This window comes from Anopheles merus, chromosome 2L (genome assembly GCF_017562075.2).
Source record: "Anopheles merus strain MAF chromosome 2L, AmerM5.1, whole genome shotgun sequence".
NCBI lineage: Eukaryota > Metazoa > Arthropoda > Insecta > Diptera > Culicidae > Anopheles > Anopheles merus.
In genome coordinates, this window is record NC_054083.1 from 34,054,818 (window position 1) to 34,077,658 (window position 22,841).

Below are 22,841 nucleotides of genomic sequence, written 5' to 3' on the forward strand. Positions count from 1 at the left end.
CGTGACCCCATACAGCAGGACTAACTATCTTGCTATGGTAATCAATAAGTCACTGAAAGCCAAGCCCATTAGTGGTACAGGCAAGGCCCTTGACCTGACTGACAACTGTTGTTGTATCAAAGAAGAAAAATAAGAAGAAGAAGAAGAAGAAGATCATCGACGATGACTTGGGTTCTTGAGCGACCGTGACTGCATCGAGATCAGTTTCTTAAATTTGGTCGGTTTTTTAATGATTTCTTGCACCACCAGCAAAGGGTTGAGATCAGTTGATGTACCATGATCGAGATCGAGATAAGTTCCAGGATCAGTTAATAGAGTTGAGATCTACCGTTCTTAGACTGGGATCCATCTTCCCACTTCCACTATCTTTATCTGTTTTTATATTTTCCAAGATGTCACCATAAAGTTGTTGGAAACACATTACACTATCCTCTATGATCATCCAAGGTTACGAGTTAATATGATATCTTGAAGATCAGTTCATGTGCCGGGTTACGTCTTGTATCCTCCTCCGCCATGAAAGGTTCGAGATCCTCTCACGGACAGGAATTTGCAAAAATCTTCCAGCAACATCTAAAACCACTAAAAGGAACTTCATTACAATATCTTCCAACATCCTCCAAATTCTCCCTTCAAAATACTTTTGGCTGCATCTTCCAAGATCTCGCCAAAGGTAATTCCAAACACATTACACCATCTTCTAGGATCATTCAAGGTCACGAGTAACTACATTCCAACTTCATCCAATAATCCAATGGCTGATATGGATACAATTCTTCAAGACAGTCTTCAAGACAGTCTGGAGACAGTGGTCGTTTCTTGGACGGTCTAGATTAGTTCCTAAACCAGAGGTATAGGTTCGGTATCAGTTCATGTAACAGGTTCTGTAGCAAGTTCATCCATAAGAGGTTCGGAAGCAAGTACCAAAAATAGGCTTAAACCATCTACAACATACATTAGGGATTGTTTTTAAAATTTTAATGATATATTTTTACTTCTTAATAGTTGGTTTTGTCGGTTGCTCTTCTCACAATTGCGTCACAAAGTTCGTCCGTTGGTTTTTGTTATGTTGTGGTTTTCCTATTCTTTTGTTTCATTCTTAACCCATTGCATGATCTTTTATAAGCTTTTTTTTTAAGTTTTAACCATTTTTTTTGCTTGCCTTTTCTCGGTTGTTCTGCTTTTTGTTTTCTGAAGAGTGCATTGAGTGCCTGTTTATTTGGTTTCTCTCTGTTTGTCTGCTTGCTTCATTTGCTTTAACGTTATATGTAACATTTTGTTCCTTTGTCTCCCTGCTCCTGTGTTTGCACACTTCCCTCCTCTCCCTGGCATCCATCCATGCGCGACAAAGTTTTGCAAAAGTTTTAACACTATTTAAGTTGTGAAAATGGGGGAGGGAAGGGAGAAAACACATCTACACAGGTGGTGTGCTACTGCCGACGATTTGATACGGACACCAACGTGAAAAGGGAAAACAAAAACCAATAGGAAAAGGTCGCAACCAGCGAAGACATCGTTTCGGTTTGCAGTTGCAGTTTTTCATCGTTTATTTTCCATTAGCGAATTTTGTGTCAGAATTTCCATGTCATTTCATTTATGTGTATGTGTTGTTTTGTGTTTTCTGTTCTTCTTTTTGTTTGTTGAGGGTTGGGGTTTTAATATCAACATTTTTTTCATTATCCCTTTCCGGTACGACCCAACACGATCTTTTGTTATGTTTTCTATTCTGTATGCTTCATGTCCGTACTTGAGTAATTGTTGTTCGTTCTATTAATGTTAATGCTTAATGTTTACCTTTGTTCCAGTTAGTTGTAATGCTCATATTGTTGTGTTCTATTTTGTTTCTTCTTTTATCATTGTTTGTTCATTTGAGTATAATCATCGTTTTTCGTCATTATTCTGGTGTTGTCGGTTCAGTGTTTGCATGATTGGTTTTATTCTTCACCTTATCTACCTTGTGCCAGAGCTTCTATACGGGCCATCATTCTACTTTCTATTTTTCTTCCCCTTTGCGTTTTGTCACACAACTCCTGCATGCGTTATCCAGCGTAAGAGTGAGGGAAAAGATTAATTCGAGTATGTTTTAGAGTTTTGCTTCCTCTCCCTACACACACACACACACAGACATATCGGGAGGAGCCGGCGATTCGTATTTCGTTTTAAACCGTATATGTTACAAATTCAAACATAGGCATCTCATAAGCGAAAAACGCAATGCTACACGCACACAAAGTGGGTTTGTTTCCTTCAATATCGAAATGGGAAGATTTTTGTTCAAACAAAAACGCACCAAAACTGGGTACTAAAGCGCACATGCTGCATCATTGCAATGGCCTACTGCGCCCAGCCGAGCAAACAATCTTGCGTTGAATATTGTTCCTTTAATAATATCTAAACACTACCACTTTCCTGTGTAGGTGGCGCATCTTACTGTTGCTTTCCTCTCTTTGCTGTGTGTGTGTGTGTGTGTTGAGAATTAATATTAATCTAAAAAATTTTTTTATCAACTTACTAGCGCTCTTTGCGTGCTTTCCTAATTATGAAATGAAGCTACCTTGGCGGGCAGAAGTAAAGCATAACCACCGCACCGACACTACTACGCACCGGGGCCGCACTGATTGAGAGCATTTACAACACATCGATCATAATATTACCGTTAATATTACTGTAATTGTTCTTATTATTGCTAACCTAATCCTGTAAGTGTCTCAGATATAACTAACCCTTTTACATAAAACACAAACAGACGCGCGAAGGATGAGCGCAAAGAATCGGATAAGGTAAGGGGCCTGCCCACGTGTTTGTCTGCTTCTCCGACAAGAGGAACCGGTTCGAAAAGAAATGAACGCTAAGAAGGAACAGAACCTACGAAATCGGCGCCAATCCCGAACAACCCCTAACAGGTTCTGATGCTAATTGTTAGCTGCCTCAAGAGTTTGAAGTATGTTAATAACACGTCTACCCTCCTCACTAATCGTTACGTGTTCGCTGATTACATGTCTAATACATAGTGATGCGCCACCGCGGTATCTTTTTTTCAGAACATTTTACCAATATACTAAGAGGAAGGAAGAGCAGCATTAGAGAATGCGTGTGTTTAAAGATGATGTGCCTTCTCGTTTTTTTTCCTTCTCTAATTTCCTTTTCCATCGTTTCACTCTCTGCTTCATTTCATCCTTTCGTTTGCGGTTTAATGCGATTATAAGGGAGACAAATTTTGAATTGGCTCTACGATTTGAAATACTGGGGATTGATGGGATTATTAGAAAATGGTGGGGCACACACACACAGGACATGCGTATGCGGTACCGGCCCTAGCACTATCGATCGGTTCTCGTTAGTTCACTTCCACTTTGCAATATCAACAAGCAGCAACAGCAGCCAGCATAATCTCATTTCCTATACATGCTTCCGGCGTCATAGTATCCGCCAAACCACCATTCCGTTTTCGCGTAAAGCTCACAGGGCTGATAATAAGTTAACGTGTAACGAATACAACTAACGCGTACGATCGTAAATGTGGATGATATGAATGAGTTGTGAGTGCGATAGAAATAAACTTCGAACGTGGAAAATGCTCCATGCTTCTGACCGTTTTCGGGCCCTCTCACGGGGCCGCATTCGACCGCAACCCGGGTTTTCGTGGTGTTCAAAACCGGCTTGTGCTAAAATGAGATGATAAGATGGGGCGGTGTGCATGGATTAAAGCTTCAAGTAATTACATAAAACGAAATGGACGCCACAGACAGACGACGATTCCCAAGAAAGGATGTACACAAAGACAGGACAAATACACATACATACACAAACACACAGAATGAGAACGGGAAAGGGAGTGTGTGTGTGTGTTTTCCCCGTTGCTCTCACAACGCGCTTACACAAACACCTGGTACCGGTTGCAGTGCTTGATGCGCATGTAAAGCTTCCGGATGTCCTTGGCCAGTGAGTAGCGCTGATGTTCGTCCTGTTGGCAGCAGTACTGGTACTGCTGGCGGGCACTCAAGCTTCGGCTCAGCTGGCGACTGAGGAAGTTGCTCTCGATCATCAGGCTACCGAGTAATCAGATGTTATCGTCGAAGTTGGCAAAGTTTTTGTCCCACCCGCCGGCACCGGCACCGGTGGCGGTGGCGGTAGCTCCTCCACCGTGGTTAGCAGCATCGGCACCGTTGCCGGCACCACTGCCACCGAATGGATCGCCCCTGCCACCACCACCGGAGGAGGCAAAGAAATCATCATCCTCGAAGGGATCGTCAACCTTTTTGGCAAAAATGTTAATACTGTCCGATTTGCGAATATTATCCTGATTAAATAGCTGCTGTTGCTGGTGTTGCTGCTGGTGCTGCTGTTGATGGTGCCCCGCTTGACTAGAGGTTTTTAATATCTTCTTGTTACTACCGTTATTGCTTGTCGCTGGTGCGGCTGCCGGACCGGGACTGGTGGTGATACGTGCTGCAGACCAACCCTGCTGCTGCTGCTGCTGCTGCTGACCGTCGTCGGGATCCTGCTCCGCATCGGACCGGCCAGCAAAATCGTCCTCGAACATGGTGGTTGCTTCCGCGTCAAACTTGGACACGGTAACATTCTCGTTGAACCGCAGCTTCGACCCACTGCCCACCGCTGCTGTCTGCTCCCGATGATGCTGATGATGATGTCCGGGTGGCGGTGTCGCAGACGATGAGGCTGGCGCTTGCTGAGGATAGTCACCCGTATCGGCATAGCCGGCACCGGAACTGGCATGAGCTTTGTAATGCTGCTGCGGCCGTTGGTAGCCACCGGGCGGCGGCTGATCGTGTGCGTAATGGGTGCGCTCCTTTTCATTGGAGAAATCGCTCGAAAAGCGGTACGACTTCGGCACGTCACTTCTTCCCCCTGCGCCACCGGGACCGCCGCCACCAGTGCCGCCAGTAGGCGGAGAGTTAAAATCGCTCTCGAACCCATCGCCACCGGCCGACGGTCCAGCCGGATCCGCGTACTCCTCAAACTCAAAGTCGAGCGGCGTACGGCCGGCTGGCGCAACGCTGTGCTGCTTTTGGGCGGCGCTTTTCGGTGGCGTTACACTGCCATAACCACTGCCACCGCCGCCACCGCCGCCACTGCCGCCCTCGAAGTACAGGTCCCGGCTATTGCTTTTCTTCATGCGGCGAAGGGCCTCCTCTTCGTACTCGTACCGGGCCATCTTTTTCGCTTCTTGTGCGATCAGTGCATCGTTCAGGCTGCGCCCCTCCTGGCGCGGTGTGGACGATTTGCCGTAGTAAGCACCGCCTACGCCGGGCGGCAGCGGTCCCCCAGGGGGCACCCTCCGGCCGGGCCCGTAATACGCCGGACCTTCGTCCAGCGGGTCGTCCAGCAGCGTCAGCTTACCGGCCGGCACCTCATCCTCATCGTCCTCATCGTCATCGTCGTCTACGCCAGCGCCAACCCGGCCACCCTCCGGTGCGTCGAAATCGAAGTAATCCTCCTTCGATCGCACCGGGTACCGCATCGTGGCGTAGTTCGTGCGCATCTCCATCTCCTTCCGGTCGGCGCGCGATCGACTCTTCTTGCGAAACCGCCGATCCTTCTCGCCGTCCGAACCGGCCAAGCTAGTGCCACCGACCACGGGCCCCATTCCCCGGCCGCCTCGTCCACCCGCTTCGTTGTAGCGTCGCTGTTCCTGCTGCTCCGTCGCGCTGGACGGTCGCTTCCACGGCATGGTGGCAGCGGAACCGACACCGCCACCGCCCTTCGTCACACCCCACACATCATCATCCAGCATCATCATCATTTGCTGCTGCTGCTGCTTCGAACCGCCGCCGCCACCGCGGCCTATGTTTTGACTAGAGCGATGCAAACTATTACCACCGGCATCACGCAGCCCACCCCCGGACCGGCCACTGCCACCCATCATGCCACCGATCAGATCCCCCTCCGAGTCCTGGTCCAGCTCCTGGTCCAGCCGCGCACTGCCCGCATTGCGCATGCCGCGCCTCAGCGACCGGCTCTTGTCCAGCGACAGGTACCGGTCCCGCTCGCGATACTCCGCCCGACTATCCAGGCTGCCGTAGATGTCCCCGCTCCCGAAGCTGCGCTGCCGCTCCCGGCTATCGTACGATTCGTTGCTCTCCCGGTCGAAGCTTTTGCGCTCGCGCTCGTAAAAGTATTCCCGGGCGGCGCGCGAGTCCCGACTCGGCCGCTCGTACACCACGCCCTCGTCGTAATCGGCCCCCCGTCTGCCACCATACCCGCCATCGCCTCCGTACGGGTCGTAATCGTACCGACCGCCGCTGCCACCGCGCGACGGCTCCCGCTCGCGGTAGTACTTCCGCTTGTCGTAGCCCTTGCCGTACTCGCGCCGGTCGTACGCGGGCGGCAAGCTTTTCGGCTCCCGCTTCTCGTACGGTGGCCCGTACGTGCTGCGCTCGTACGCGTTCCGATCGAACGAGCGCGAACCACGCTCCCCACGCTCACCGGGCGGACCGCGCACATCCTCGTCCTCCGTCGGGGAGGACCAGGTCGGTCCGGCATGGTGGTCGTGGTACCAGTGCTCGTCCTCAAAGTTGTCCCGGCTGCGAGAGCCGACGCCACTCTTCATGCGACGCCGCTGCTGGCCGCGCTCCTTCACCAGCTCCTCGTCGTAATCCTCATCGTTCGAGTTGATACGGCGCGGCGGCATGCGGGGATGGTGGTACCGTTCGCCCGACGTCGGATGATGATGGCGCATCGACGGATCACCACCACCGCCGGACGGGTGCATCGAGGAGCGTTTGCGATAGTCCGGCCCTTCCTCGTCCCACGGGCTGACGTCCCGGGACGAGGAGGACGTGTGTCCTTTCGAGGGCCACCGGCGGTTGTAGTCGCGCAGGTCCGCCTTCGTCCATTCGTCTTTCGGATCGGAGGAGCAGGGTGAATCGGGACCGTTCTTATCGCCACTTCCTGCAAAAAGGCGGACAAAACGTAATCGTTAGTACTTGACAAGGAGCAACGTAAGAGATGACGTACTTCTTCCACTATCCCCTCGTACGGTATCGTGGCGCATGTCCTGCCTTTTGGAAGGATGGTGGAGCGGCGGTTCTGGTTGATCGAACACGGCCCACGATTCGTTGGCATTGGTAGGGGTCATGCGGGACAGTTTTCCCTCTGTAAAGTGTAAAAAAGCACATTAGTTAATACCTAGAACGTTCTTTCTATACACCTCAGCAAACATTAACTAGAGAAGGGAATTTTAGATTTAAATTAATGAATTCGAGTGAATCTTAATGAATAATTAATATGAATGAGTCATGTTACTAAATGAATCATGAATATGAATGAATAACGAATCAGAATGAATAATCAATCGAAATGAATCAAGAATCTAATGAATTATGAATCTGAATGAATCATGTATCCGAATGAATCATGAATAAAAAAGAACCATCTTTATGAATGAATCATGAAACAAAATGAATTATGAATTCGAATTAATTGAATGAATCATGAATTTGAATGAATCAAGAATCTGAATAAATTAGGAGAATGAATGAATCAAGAATCAGAATGAATCATTGGTCTGAATGAATAAATCTAAATGAAAGTGAAGTGACGCAATCCTAAAATCTGGGATTTATAAATTACAATGAGTTCTCGTTATTTTGGGACACTTTTTGGGTCTTTGTTACTGGAAATGGTATTTACGGCATCCTGTTTGGACAAGTTCATTTGGAATCCAATAAGATTTTCCGATGAGTGTATCCAAAAAGGGTACCGCAGAGTCCAATTCCCGTCACATTAAGGTCATTTCCCTTCAGAAAGGTGAAAGACCTGTATCAAAGATTTATTAATATCTCAAGATCTATGAAAACGATGCTTAATGATACCCGGAACTGTGATACTAGAATCCAGGAAAAGTTGATGATTTTAGGGATTCATGAATATCTAAAAATTCATTTTTTTTTCTAGAGTTTAATAAATCATTTATAGTTTCACAACTCTTTAAAGATTCATGAATCGTTCAAGATTTATATGAATCATTAAAGAATTATTTATCTTCAAAGGTTCATGAGACTTTAGAAATTCAATTCGAGACTCGAATCACTCATCGCTAAAGTTTGATTTGAATGAATCTTTACGAAGGATTCAAGAAACACAACACTAACCTTCATTGTTATCTACCTCTGGGGAAGATTCACCGTCACCGTCGCTCATCGAACCGGACGAGCGCTTATCGCTCGACGATTGGCCCCGCGGGGCCGGTTTCGGTTTGCCCCTACCTCCATCATCGCTTCTGCGAGACATTGGCGAAGGCTTTAGGATCGGACTCTTGGCCATCCCGGTACCGGAGGAAGAAGACGACTTCGGCCCCAATGGCGGTATGGGCGAAGTGCTCATATCGCTCAAACCACCACCACCGCTACGGCCCGACGGTCCCAGGGAAAGTGTTTCGTACTGGACCATCGTACTGCCAGTGGTTGGCGATTTCGCTTTCGGGCCAATCATATCGTTCAGCAGCGTCGTCGAGGTGGACATGTTGGTCGGTCGGTACGGCGAGGTGGCGCTATGCTGCAGCAGTGGACTTCCCTTCAACCCTTGGCCCAGCTGAGCGCTGGCTGAACCGGTCGGTGCGGGCGATAGCTGATCGTTGCTGTGCAGCGACAGATTGGAGACCGCTTTCTGCATCAACTCGTCAATTTCCAAATCCTCGCGTGGTGTAACGGCACCGCGGTACGCCACACCTCCATCCTGTCCCGTTTCCGGCTGGCGCTGCTGCTGCATTTCGTCCTCATTCATGTCCGCGTCTGAAATGTTAATCTCCGGCGAGGTGTTCTCCTGCTGCTGCTGCTGCACCACCGCCGGTTCCATGTCGTCAAAGTTGGCCTCAAATTTGGCATCGTCGTCCAGCTCGCGGTCCTCGAATGAGGACGACTCCATGCGCGCCATCGGTGCCGCCGGCTTCTCGAACAGATCCTCCACCAGTATGATGTCGCGCAGAGCCGCATATCGATCCTTTGCCTGCGAGATGACTTCCGTGATTTTGGTGTCGATCTTCGTGAGCGGCGGTCCGGTTGTGAGCGGACTGGCGGAAGACCCACCGAAGCTGTGCATGGGATGCGGGGAGCTGCCCACGTTCGCTGTCTCACCACCCATGAAGGCGGGCGACAGGCGGTTCATTTCCGACGCCACTTCCTTCTGCAGATCGAGCGAATCGGCACGATCGTTCGGTCCGGTTCGTTGTTCCTGGTCTTGCTCGGGCGCAGCATCGACTGACCCCGCTCCATCCGGTCCAATTTCCTGCTCAATAATCTCCCGGAACACGGCATACTTATCGACAACCGGTGCCGAGGACGGGTGCGATCCACTACCCCCAGTCGGCTGCAGATTGAGATGGTCGAAGTTGGCGACAAACGTACTGGTGCGATCGGCGCCCCGTGCCGGCCTTTCATCCTCCCCAAAGTTGTCGTCAAACTTGGCCACAAACATCGCATCGTTGCTGTCGTCAAAGTTCACCTTAAACACGGGCGACTCGCTCACACTGCCGTCCCGCCCGGCCGTATTGTCCTGGCTGATGCTGCTGCTCGTGGCCCACGATGGGGCGGCCGAAGGTGGCGGGGCCGGTGCCGGCGCCGTCGGATACTTGCTGTTCTCGATGAACTCCGACAGGTAGGTGGTCAGCTCGACGAGCGTCATCGTACTCAGCTTGGACACGGGCACGTTCAGCTTGGCCGCCAGCTCGTCGATGCCGAGCGTTAGTAATTGACTGAGCGTAATGTCGGGCAGGAAGGACGAGGCCGCAACGGACTGCTGCTGATGATGGTGCTGATCGAGCTCCTTGGCAAAGTGTCCCGCTCCGCTGCCGGTGGGCGATTTCGAGGACGGCGGTGGCGTCGGTTCGTCCAGATTGCGCGGATCCGTCTCGGACTGCTTGCGCGTGGTGCGCGTCGTTTTCGACGCATCCTTCCTCTGCGGCGGTGGCAGCAGCGTTGGTATATCGATCTTCCCGATCGGTGCCAGATAATCGTCCTCGTCGGTGCACTTTTTCTGCGGACGCCCCGGGCCAACCGTTTCGCCCGCGGTGCGACCCACCTTGCGCGACGGTAGCGGAAGTGGAGGTGCATCCGATCCCGCCCGATCGCCACCCGAAGGTGACCGGCTGCTATCATACTTGCTGCCAACGTAATCGTACCGCTCCCGGGGTCCATGCCCGGACAGACTGCCCGAACCGGCCCCACCAGCGTTCGCATGGGACGAGGACGATGACGACGATCGCGGCGACGGCCGGATGACGATGTCGGCGAACTGCTTCTTCGGAGGCAACGGCGGTGGTTCGATGTGCGAGCCCGAATCGGGCCGGGGCGGTGGCTCCGGTGCCATTTCCGTCTCGCTCAGCGAATCGCTCTCCTGCAGCCGGCGCATGTTTATGCTGTTCGAGTCGCGCTTGGAAAACTTCTGCCCGAACAGGTTCGGTTTCATCTTTTTCGAGCTGGAGCTAAGACTAGAGATCACATCGACGGTGTTCTGCTTGAACACGCTGCTCGCCGCCGGCCGGTTGCGGTGCGCGTTCGGGCCGCCCGTTTGCCCCGTTTGGGCAGCAGCGCTGGCTTCGGACGATTGGCGCTCGAGGCGTTTCTGGCTGATGTAGCTGGCCCACGATTCGGGCGGCAGATTCACCTGCAGCGGCCCGTTGTACACTGTTCCGTCTTTCGCTTCGGTCGGGGGTTTGTTGTTCGATGGTTCCTCGGAATCGGACGGCCGTCCACCTTCCTGCTGCCCGCCCGCATTGCGCGGTGACGCATTGCGGGAAAAGTGGACCTCGAACGGATCGAGCTGCAGCTTGGAGAAATCGTCATCTTCCATGAACGGATCGGCCGGCGCGCTGGATCCACCACCGACCAGCGATTCTATGAGCGGCATGCCCGTACCACCACTTGCCTGCCCTCCGCCATCGCCCACACTCGAGCCCGCTTCGGTGCTGCTGTTGGCATTCTTCAGCGACGATTGTGCCTCATCAAAGCTGGCCTTAAACAGATCGCCACTACCACTAGCAAGGGTGGAGATATTGCTTGCGTTCAACGTTGCCGACCCGCCGACGGTTTGCAGCCCGTCCTCCGACGCAAAGTTCGCATTGAAGGTGCTCTCCTTGCCGGACAGATCTTTCAACACTTTCTTCGGCGGATTCTTCAGCTCCTGGAAGAAGAACTTCTTGTCGATGTATGGCTTGATTTTGCCCGTGCCCAGCGGGTCCAGGTCGGTAAACACGTCCGTGTAGGACGATGGCTGTGCAGCGGCAGACGGCTGAGGAGTCTGAAAAAGGGAGGAAAACGTCGTTGAAAAGATTTTAAGCATTAGAGGTAAGGTAACATCGCCGTGATGCAATTCTACACACCTTGCCTGTGTCTTCCGGGTTCTTTGGTTCGTCGGAATAGCGTGCCGGTTCCGGATCGAAGCGTGACGTGTTTGGCGGCGAATTTAACCAATCATCGTTCTGCACCGAGTTGCTGCTGGTAAGCGTACTGCCACCGGCAGCCCCCTGAGACGCTGGCGGATTGTTGCTGTTGCTGGTGTTGTTGCTGCCAGCCGGTTGTGAGCTTGACGATCCAGTTAGAGTCGTTGCACCGCTACCAGCAGCAGCACCAGCACTCGGTTGGGTAGGAATTGGTGGCGCTGGCATGGGTGGTGGCGTTGAGGACACAACCGGGCTCGACTCCATCGTGGGTAGATTTTCCGTCGAGCGATGCGTTTGCTTCTGGTGCCGTTTGCTTGACTCCGGTGGTGGCAGCAAATTGTATGACTAAAAACGAGGGAAAAAGCGTTTAATATGACGTCATTTTGTTTTTTCAAAAGAAAAATCCTTCTAATACATACCGGCGGAATGTTGGCAAACGAATCACCAAACGGATCGTCATCGAGTACACTTTTCCCCGGGCCCTCGCTCGGCGTAATGCGCTCCATCTGCGTGATGCCACGCTGTATGCAGCTCAGCTCCTGCTCGAGATCTACCAGGTCGGCGACGGATTCGGGCGATTTTTCACTCTTCCCTGCCACCATCTTCATGGTACCGCTTGACCCAGCGCCCATCGATGATCCACCGGCCGCCAGCGCACCGAGCGCCGTCTCGCTCGAGTGATTCTTTCCATAGCTCGAACTGCTGCCACCCGTTCCTCCGCCACTACTGTCCAGCGTGCTGCCGCCACTTTTCGCCACCAGCGATGCCGATACGGCCTGATGTTCGTGGGCCGTAATTTTGCTCTGAATGTGCTGCCGGGCCAGCTCAATCTCTTTCTTCTTCAGCTCGAACACGACCTGAAACAGGTCGCGCATCGCCAGCACCACCTGGCTGGCCGCTTTGTCGGTTTTGATGCCGAAAAACCGGTGGCCACTGTCGGGGGAACCAAAAATATAGCCAAATGCACGCGAGTCCGTCATGTCCTGGGCGATGAACGATATTTTGTGCACGGGATGGTGATAGAGAGAATCCTGCGAAGGAAGGCGGGTTTGGCGTTAGGTGCGGGAAACGAAGTATGGCCTGCTTGGTTGGTGCACTACTTACGCCAGTTTTTTCATCTCTCAACCGTAAGCCATCGATCGTGACGTGTATCGTGATGCGTTGCTTGTGCTCTCCTGCGGCCCGTATTGCCATTTTGAGGTCCTGTGTGTGCAAAGGCGGGAAATATAAGGAGTCTCATTAAATGTCACCGCCCAGTTGTGGCCTTCAGACATAAATAGCCCACTGTGTGATTGTGTCATTGCTGGCCTCCCCACAACAACAACAACCACACAGACTGGGAATAAATTAAAATGTTTGTCCGAGAAATGAGACACAATCCGGCCGAAGAGTCGAAGCGATTCCGTTTTCGATTGTGGGAAAGTTTTGCTGCGTATGAAAAGCAAGGGTAAATCTGTTTCATTACGTTACATCCTCCCCGTTCGTAGTTCCGCTTGATCGGGTCTAATGTTCGCCACTCTACCACCCCCTTCCTTTGCCACCAGAGCAGGTTGTTACGGTGTCACGCCGTTCGAAGCGCAACTACAATCGAACGGCCAACCGCAGCCGTTAAACAGCGCGCCGCGTAACATTCGATACGCACGGCATCTGTGGCGTAGTATATGGAGTGTAGCGCAAAAAAAGTGACCTCACAGCAGCACTCCTGCCTCGGTACAATTGTACAACGCGTGGTTTTAGGTTTGGGTTTTGATCGTTTTCAATAAAGCGCATTGTAAGCAACCGCGTTGCGCCGATGGTGTCGCTGTTGCTTGTTTGGATGTGTATTTTTTTGCTTGTTTGTTGGCCGGTTAGAAGCACGCTATTCAATAAAACGTAACTTCAGATTACCGCAACACAATCCTTTCCAGCACGCCTCTCGCGGTGTGTGTGTGTGTGTGTGTTGCATGGTGCGTTATTTGATTTATATGTTTTGCCATCGTAAATTTGCCAATAAAACCTCTCCGCGAAGCACAGACACATACTCGCCCGGCCTGGAGAAGGATTCCAGGGCCTTCTTCTCTGTCCCGGGAAATGGATAGAGGGAAGCAAGGAAGGGGATAAGATAATGCGCGTCCGGCTGGGTTGAATTGGAGCCAATTCAGCAGCTGTGCGGACCCTCCTCCCCTCCCCCGCTTGTGCGCCAACACTCGGCGGGGCATCGGATTTTATCTCATCATCTGCGGCTCTTGACGCGCTCGGTGGCAGGCCATTTAAACTCAGCTGATAGGGGGAGGGTGACTGGGGCACTGGGAGCCGGTTGTTGAGAATGATGAGCACGGGGATTTGGTTTTCAAAGGAGACCGGAGCGTGGTGCACGGGAGGGCGGTGTGTGTGCTGTGGCGCTAAAAATAGCACACCGGACTGACTGACGACAGAGAAGGGCGGAGGAGGGAGGAGTGCCCTTTATTCTTTTGCCGTTCTTGCTTTTGAAACGCTTTTCGTCTTTGCCTATGATGTGTGTGTTTTTGTTTTGATCTTGCAGTGTGAGCGGGATTCCCAATTTAACATGAAATAAACATAAAAAGACAAGCACAACCCAGCCCCCTTCGTTGGACGTTCTAGTACCTGCAGTGCCTCCTGGCACATCCGGTCACCTCGAGCCTCACCGACCTCTAGGATGCCGATGAGCTTGGCCTTGAAGCTAACACCATCGCCGAAGAAACGCCCGGGTTCGTTTCGATCTGGAAAAAGAAAGCGAGATAGAGGGAATGAGGGAAAATAGGCCACCAAAAGTTGGAATTGTTTGATAATCGATATCGAACGGTCGTTGTGTTGCGTCCGTTTTACGACACTGCTTCGAAAAGGAAGTTGCAGAAAAGAATAAACAGGACAACAAATTGAAATTCTTACGTCGCAGGAGCCCACGGTCGGAGGAACGCGTACTGTTTCTCATCTTGCACGTTCGAATGCCGCTCGCGTTACCAAGTAACCGTTCGTTTACTTGACATTTACGGGCACGAGTGGGTGGGCAAATAGTAGAGGAGGTGGGTGTTTAAAAAACCGGGTCGCAGGGAATGACCATCTTCAGGGACACAATAAAAACCGCGCACACAAACACCGCACAACTGCTCTGTTTCCTTTTTTACCACCCCAATCACAGACAACGAAACGCGAGTGTACACGAACGGACAGTGGGTAGAAGAAAAAACACGACCGTGAAATAACAACAAACACGGCCAACTGCAGAGACGGTAATTCCAATCTGGAAACTGGTACATTCACAACACCAAAGGGGCACAGTGCCGACAATTATCACGCCAAGGTGCGGACCAGCGCCGCAGCACGATAAACTTGTTGTTTGTGTGATCTCTTGTGTGCAGGCAGCCTATCTTCTACCCCGTGCTCGGCTCTGCTATCACAGGTTAGATGGTCCCGTGGTGGATAAAAGACAAACCGTCCTCTAATCAGACGTTGACTTGGCAATACGAAGCGCAGTGCATTGCCGACGACGGTCGACGGACGGCGGCTTGCTCGCGGACGGTATGCACACACAGAACAACGGTGCTGTGATTAATGCTGCGTTTTGCTGCCGATTACTCATCAACCGCACCATGACTTAGACCTTTTCCCGGGCGAACACTTTTGACACATCTTGGAGGCGGTGTCTCGTTTCTTAACTTAAAACATACTGAAAGGGTTCATTAAAAACGGTGTGGGAGTTAAAATTATCGTAGAAACAGTATTTTACAGGACAGGACTATTTTAGTTTGTGCTGTGTTTTGTTTACAAACGACAGCAACTGACAGTATTGTGGCAAGAAAATTCGAGCTGCTTAAAATTTTGCAAGCAAACTGAAAATTAATGATGGAACAGGAAAACTGTTTTTTCTCCGCAAAATTTAATGTTAATAAAATACTTAAAAATACGCATATGTGGTTTGTCATCAATGTTTTACTATTGCGACCAATTTTACTGTAAAACTTACTAAATTCAAGTAAATACAGACCCCATTTTTCATCTATCAAACGCTGTACGCCGTGAAGTATGCAATTGGGTGTTACATTTTGCACGTGTTCTATTACATTGCCTATTTGTATTATTTAAATTTACAGGGTTTTTCAATTGCAAAAATAACGTTTCCCATTGGTCTTAACATTTTTGATTTCGATGACAATATTATAATTATAATAACCACGGTTTACTTATGCATGCATCCAAATTCTCAACCCATTTTTATTCGATGTCAACATTGTCTGGTTCGATGTGATAAAATTCATATTCATTGTAGGGAATGTTTAGACATCTGGCAAAGAAACAATAAAATTAGCAGCACAACACACACTGCTTGCAGTCCGCATCCACATCCGCACAAAACAATCTACAATTTGAATTTTATCACATCGAAGCATACAATGTTTACATCGAATGAAAATGGGATTGACAATATGGATACATGCATTAGTAAGTTGTGGAAATTATTGACATCGTAATCAAATGTGTTGAGAACAATGGCAAATTTTATTTACTTAATTGGAAAGCCATGTATACAGGTAAACCGTCAAAAATTGTTTGTTTTGGTAAATTGTTAAGTAATTTCATGCATTTCTCTTATGCTATTTGTTTAATACATGCATTGTGCATGAAATTTGACTCGTTTGTTTGTGCATGAAATTTTGACACGCCTAAACAGACTTTCAACACCTAAAGGAAACCACCGGTAGATAGAATTTAAAAAACTGTAATAACTATCTTCTTCTTCTTTGGCTCAACAACCGATGCCGGTCAAGGCCTGCCAACACACTTGTGGGGTTGGCTTTCAGTGACTTATTGATTTCCCCCCATAGCAGGATAGTCAGTCCTACGTATGGCGGCACGGTCTATTTGGGGCTTGAACAATAACTATACTTACATTTTAAAGGACTGGTCTTCTTACGAATCGTCTGCATTTTCCTATATTTTTGGTATACTAAGCTGTTGGGATCAATTCTGACTGATTTCTATTGGGCCATGGTGCGATGAAAAAATGGAGGAAACACTGGTATCACGTGAAATTCGTCACACAGTTACTACACTGGCACCGCAACTATCGCACATCCTCTCTACGGCAATCGAAGCGAATAGCAGGCGGCGATATGAGCACATTGCAGGGTGTACATAAAAAACATACACACACACACACACGCACACACTAACCACCCCACCCAGCGATGACTCAATTTCTACTACTACTGCTGCTGATGACGATGATGATCAAGAGATGATGCGCCAGGTGCCGTTGCCCTTGCCGGGAGAAGATGACAAAACTTCTTTGCGTAAAAAACGGAACTCTGGGACGGAAACTTCACTACGGCACTTTAGCGCAAAAAAAGCCACACTACTGAAACGAACACAGGCACGACGGTTGCTTCGGTCACATGTGTGATATCAGTCTGAAAGATGATGGTTTGGTGGTGTATCGATTCTAAGCCACAGGAAAACTGCTGACCGCAAAGAAGAAAAAAACACGACCTCACTACACTAATCCGCCCAGCTATACACTAGGGGACTGAGGGGCAGTTTGCCGAGCCATTAGGGAAAATTAGCCACTATCACTTTGCAGTCGATTATGCAAAACAGGTAGGTTGCAATCGGGCTCGATCGGAGACACTCGTTTGCGTTCTGCCACTTCACTAAGTACACCTCACTAGTGCACTGGAACTTCTTTTCCGTAGGCCAGAATCTTTCGTTTTCGGCAAGGATATCTTTTTACGGAAGGAAAAACACTCACACACACACACTGAAGAAGACAACGGGTTTCGATGGATGACGGCAGAGCCAGACACACCAGCACGAAAAGATGGTGTAACGCGCTAAACACGGTACTCGGTTGCCGGTTCCTGGTGGTCGGTGTATCGATTTTTCCAACCCCCTCGGGCAAACGGCACAGAGCACTGCACACCCCTGCGTGCGCGCGTATGCTTGTGTATGGGTGTGTGCGTGCGTGTATGTGTGTGTGTGTAACGCTGTCTAGAAAGGGAGGAACACCACCACCAGACGATGGGCTCGATTAGCTAAACGGGCTGTAATTGATTCTTTCAATCAATCTAGTACACACTGAACGGATGCGTGGAGCATCCTGCACTGCTTGGTTCGGTGACCACGTTTCTCCTTATTTTGCACACTTTCTTCACAAACTCTTGCCCTCCTTACAACGAGAATGCGCCCTTCCTGCATCTGCTTTACGGTAAAGGTGGGAACGATTTTCTTTGCGTCACAATTTCGCAACCCGTCCGATGCCGTACCACTGGACACTTTAGCAGCTTTGCATTGTGCTCGATTGGCGCTACCGTTTGCGAACGCGACCGTCCCGAGGCGAGCTAGTTTTGGGGGTGCAATTTTCCACCGTTTCTAAGCACACCCGACACGAGACGACACCGTCCGGTTTGCTGCCATTTTTCGTCGGAAAATTTTCCCACAAGAAAATCGGCTCGGAGGGTTGTGTTTGTGTGCGATGCGCGTAGGAGATTCTTGTACCACCCGAGACGGGACGGGCGCAGCTGTGTGCGTGCGCTGGTTCGTGCTCGTCCTGACGTCGATGGTTCGTTAGGACGTCGAGTGTGTGTGCGTGTGTGTGTGTCGGTGTGTCGTAAGGACAGTCAGGTGCATTTTCCTCGTTGACAAATGTCAAATGTCCAGAAAATGTGGAAAATCGTTTGAATCCTTTTTATCCTTTGGGGATTGTCTATTTTACAGGAGATAATATTGGGTTGTATTATTTTCAAAGCATAATTCATATTGCAACGAACTTTGTTCAAAATTCAAATCTATTTGTTTAGATAAACTTGAAACTGATTTAAAATGTTGAAATTTATACAATGCAAATGCATAGAGCATGGCCATGACTTGGTTATTAATGATAAAAGTTAAATAATTACTAAATATCATTTAAATATTGTAGCAATGCTACAGTATTTTTGCAAAACGAGAAACACGTGCTGCACAAAGGAGCTGATACAGGACAAATTTCACAGGCTCACCCACGGTGCGTTGTCGGAACATTAAAAATATCAAGGTACATGTGCATGGAATCAACATGAAGAGCAATATAATATATATTTTTGTATTTGACCTTAACATTAATAATAAATGAGCTAACAACTGATTAAATTTTGCATTCTATAAAAAAGATTTATTTAGCCTTATATTAGCCTCGAAATGATTGCTAAACTGTATATAAGATTAAGCAAAACATAGGTTTTGTATTTTTTATTAATCTTTCAACCCCGTTGCACACGTGTACAGTGCACTGCAGCAGTCAACAGTGAATCAAACGACTAGACGAAGGGACGAGCAGCGGTAGGACATGCACCAACACATTCATACTGCGCGAGCGTCAAACGAGACAAAACACAGTTGAGCCAACTTGCTTCATAGCACGCCCGTAAGAGCAAACGAGACGGCTTTGTGGCAGGGGAAGCGAGCAGCACGACGTTTTTGTTCCAGGCTGGGCGAAAATTTCTCCTCCTAGGCAAGGCTGTGCGAAAACGAAAGAGCGAGTAGCCCTATACCGCCACACGGCCGTGCAAGCAGGATAGCGCCGATCAACGCTAGAGCGAGAAGCACGAACACACACACACAGCTGCTCTGCTCTCTCCAACGCCAGGTCGTGCTGCAGCCGAGAGTCGGCGGGCTCGTTCAGTTTGTTTCTCTCTCGCAAAGCGAACGGACGTGTGTGTGCAGCGCTGCGTGCGTCTTGTCGCGTCGAATTTGTTTTGTTTTAAATTCTAACAGCCCAGTTGCGTTAGCATTCAAAAAAGCGAACGAAAAAAAAGAATTAAACAGCAAAAAAATCCCTCTTTGCCGCCGATCTTGGAAGTGCGTTTTTTGTGTGTGAATTAAAGCAGAAGAAAAAAAACTACCGCTTCGACACGTGTGCCTGCGTACACACGGGCGAAGGTAACGTGGGACGGCATCGTGTTAGCTTTGACCGTTTGTTGCGTTTGCCGTTTTGCTGCTGTTGTTGTTGTTGAGGTTCTTCTTCTGTTTCTCTAAGCCCGAATTCCTCCAGGAAGAAGTGGTTGCCCGTGCGCGCCTGTTGCTCTGTGAGTGTGTGTGTGTGCTTCCGTGTGTGTGCGCGCACTGATCTGTGATCTTGTTCACGGTTGAGCCAAAAGTCAAAAGAAAGCAAAAGAAAAAAAAAAAGAAGTGTTGACGCATACGGAAGGGGGCGAAAATAATCTCCAGCGGGTGCGGGTGAAAGTTCCGAAAAAGATCGATCGATTCCTGCTCCACACCCCCCTCTCCCTGCAATATACGCCGTGCCTACTGCGTGAGTGTATGTGGTGCATCGCTGCGTGCGCGTGTGTGCTACGTCTCGTGGTGGAATAAAAATTGTGCGTGTGCAAACGTCATCATCAATTCCCAAAAAAAAAAAAATCGCCATTCGTCGGAGTAGGCCCTTGCTCGTCGCATCTTGTTACGGATCTGCAAAGCGGAGGTTTTTTTTCCCACACACAAAACAACTCACTCACACACATACCTCCACACGTACGCACACAGCTCAGCCGCGGATAGAAGTTGTTCTGCAAGCGGCGCACAGTGTGTGAGATCGAGTGTTTAGAGAGAGTGTGTGTGAGAGAGAGAGAGAGAGGATCGAGCAATTCCGGAAGGGGGGTTTGTGTGTGTGTGTGCGCGTGTTGTAAGTTTTAGGAAGAAGCGATCGTACGGCGGCTGTCAAGATGAACAAATCCTGCGCTCGGTGCCAGAAGGTGGTCTATCCGATCGAGGAGCTAAAATGCTTGGACAAGGTAAGCCTCCCCCCCTTTATTGTGTGTGTGTCTGTTAAGTCATCTCCGTGGCCTAAAGGGTCATTTTCTGCAATATGGTGTTTTGTATTCTCTTCATTACATCTCTTCTTCATCATTGTGTTTGTGTGTCTATGGCTGTGTGTGTGTGTCCGTCCGATCATCTCCGGTCAGGGCAGCGCGAGGGCGTCGAGGTTAGTGTGTGTGTATGTGTGCGTGAGACCTGCAGAGGCTCGCACACACCTTCACCATCAAAGGCACACGGAGCCCAACGATCGAGGGTTTTAAAACGCGCAGCGGGTAAAAGAAGAGAAAAAAAACCCCTCAAAGGCACGGTGGAATGAGACGGGATGGGCCAACAAAACTCAACAAAACGAACAAAATACGACAATGATATATCTGTGGCCATTGATCCGGAAATGGTGGGATCAAAGGTTTTGCTTTGTGTGACAAAATGATTTCAACGTCCCGATCGACGCGAAGCGCCCTCGCGATCAGCTACGCCGCTTGGTGTAAATACTGAATCACTCCGTCGTGGCTGTCATACGCAATGACGTCATCGGCGGTGATGACAGTGCGCAAAATAATAATAATAATAGCACAAACAGATCAAGCACGTTCGATCGTGGGCTTTGTTTTGTAGTGGCAAAAAAGCAAAAAATAAAAAATAAATTCAAATCCGGGAGCAAGTAAGGAATTTACAGCTTCCACGGTGAAAGATGCCACCCGGCGATAAGCAACAGTGATAGTGTTTGGAATGTGGCACTACGATGTTACTTTTAAAGTGCCTTTTTTCCCCCCCGTTTCTATTGCTTCACCCTTGCGCATGCAACAGGTAACAGGAGACGAACTTTTTCGCGCACACAGCAATTTCGCGCTGATAAGCGCAACTGGGCAACTTGGAACGTCTTTCCTACACAGCAGAAGCTTTTTCATGGCAAAAAAAAAAGAAACAAAAATGCGCAATCTTCCTATCACATGACACGCCGGGACTGGAATAAATCATTCGCAGGGGCGACCAAAACTACCCTACCAGATAATGATTTTTCGCCCTAGGTATTTGTGGTTGCACGTTGCTGCACGCTGGTGCTGATAAGATAAGGAATGGGAACGGTGTAAAAGCTGCGAGCTTCCCTTTGTCCCTCCGTCGTTCCTTAGCTAAACAGTACATCTTCCCTTCTAACGGACCATCCGCATCAGTAGCAAGTAGCACATGCCAAGGGAATTTGAGAATGTCCCTTTGTGTTTTTGTCACCCAAAACAATCGAATGAATCATACGCAAAGGTGATGTATTTTCCTCTTTTTTTGGTTCGTCAATTTTCAATGTTTGAAATCAAATCAAACCCCCCCCCCCTTCTTCTCCCCACTGTGGCCCTTGAAGTGAGGCATTTATTTTTGTGACCTTCATGTGTGTGTGTATGCGTATTATTGCAAAATTATGCTTACTACTTGTGAAATGCAAAACCGCCGCAAGTTGACGAAGCTATTTTGTTTTGCTTTGTTTTTTTTTGTAATGTTGCCGCCACCTTCAATTCACGTGAACAACATAACACCCACTCCCGCCGGGAATGTCGGGGATACCGACGCCACCACCGCAACACCTTGGGAGAGATAGAGAGAGAGAGGAGATGCGTAGTGCAGCGTAAAGGGCTGTTTGTTTATTTTTTTGTTAAATGAACTTTACGCAAAGTATTTCATGCGCGAGGAGGGGAAAGGTGTGCTGCGTATGGAGGCCACCTACCAACGTTCTCATGCTGCACAATCGCGTAGAGGGTGGCATACCGTGTGTGTGTATGTTTTCACAAACACAAGTTGCAGCATACGTTTGCTATTTTATGTTTTTTTTCTCTTCTCTTTGCTCTATCGCTCGCTTTGCGTAATAAAACAATTATGAAAACATGTGTTTTCCACGGTGCTCAGAAGGCTTGGGTATGCAAAAAAGCGGAGTGTGTTGGATGGAAATGCACCAGCCCGAACTCGAGAGCAGTTCCGATTCCGCCGATGAGTGAAGGCGTTAAATGGAGTGGCAATAAGCTATTACTGCATCGTTATTTATCATTTGTTTGCTAGTAGGGGAGAAGGTGTTACGGGGTGTACTGGAAAAAGGGAAAATTGAATTTCCCATGCTCAGTTGTATTATTAGCTCGACGTGCGCTATGATGAGTGCGAAAAAGCAGGTCAAGCTATGAAGTAAGCAGGTTAGAGTTTTGAGGGCGATTTTATTTGAGTTTTGATAAGCTAAACTCTTTAAGCTAAAAGATTTGAGTTTTGTTACATTAAACTGAAGGTGCGCGCTCGCCGGATCTGGATCGCTCCCCACCCCCCTTGGTGCCACAACAAGCTGCCACAGACCTGCTTCTACTGGCCGATCTTACCTTATGCCCCCCATGCACCAAAAGAAGGCAACATTTCGCTTCGCCCCATTCATCGAATGCATCCAAACGGAACGATCGGGCGACGGTCATGGTCACATGGCGGAGGAGAAGAACCGTTCCCGCGGGGGAAGCGAAGAAAATAAATCAGCGGGCACCCGAAATGGCGAAAGCGAAACACACACACACACGCACACACATACACAGTTTCGTTTCCTTTGTTTCTGTTTTCCACGTTTCTTGCACAACATAGTGCAGTAGGGTAAGGCGGGGTAAAATGGCACTGTTAAGCAGTTTAACAAATATTC

At 49.2% G+C, this 22,841-nt stretch overlaps 2 protein-coding genes across 4 annotated transcripts in view; one reads left to right on the forward strand and one right to left on the reverse strand.

Annotated features, from left to right (window-relative positions):
* Positions 1 to 1,137: 1,137 nt before the first annotated feature.
* On the reverse strand, positions 1,138 to 17,922 carry LOC121591511 (protein disabled). Of its 2 annotated transcripts, none has more exons than XM_041912109.1 (8): positions 16,287 to 17,922; positions 14,003 to 14,118; positions 12,503 to 12,601; positions 11,818 to 12,429; positions 11,339 to 11,743; positions 8,115 to 11,256; positions 6,979 to 7,116; positions 1,138 to 6,912 (listed from the first exon to the last, which is right to left on the reverse strand). In XM_041912109.1, the coding sequence occupies exons 1-8, from the start codon at positions 16,321 to 16,323 to the stop codon at positions 4,061 to 4,063; spliced, it is 7,401 nt and encodes a 2,466-aa protein (XP_041768043.1). In that variant the 5' UTR covers positions 16,324 to 17,922; the 3' UTR covers positions 1,138 to 4,060. The 2 variants fall into 2 exon arrangements, with proteins under 2 accessions (XP_041768043.1, XP_041768042.1); XM_041912108.1 differs by lacking the exon at positions 16,287 to 17,922 and adding an exon at positions 14,288 to 15,126.
* Positions 17,923 to 19,060: 1,138 nt separating this feature from the next.
* Positions 19,061 to 22,841, forward strand: part of LOC121594819 (LIM and SH3 domain protein Lasp) — a 53,865-nt gene continuing 50,084 nt past the window's right edge. For both annotated transcript variants that reach the window (XM_041918519.1, XM_041918520.1), the window contains exon 1: positions 19,061 to 20,163. In XM_041918519.1, coding sequence (XP_041774453.1) covers positions 20,095 to 20,163 — 69 coding nt within the window. In that variant the 5' untranslated portion in view covers positions 19,061 to 20,094. The remainder of the gene's footprint in view (positions 20,164 to 22,841) is intronic.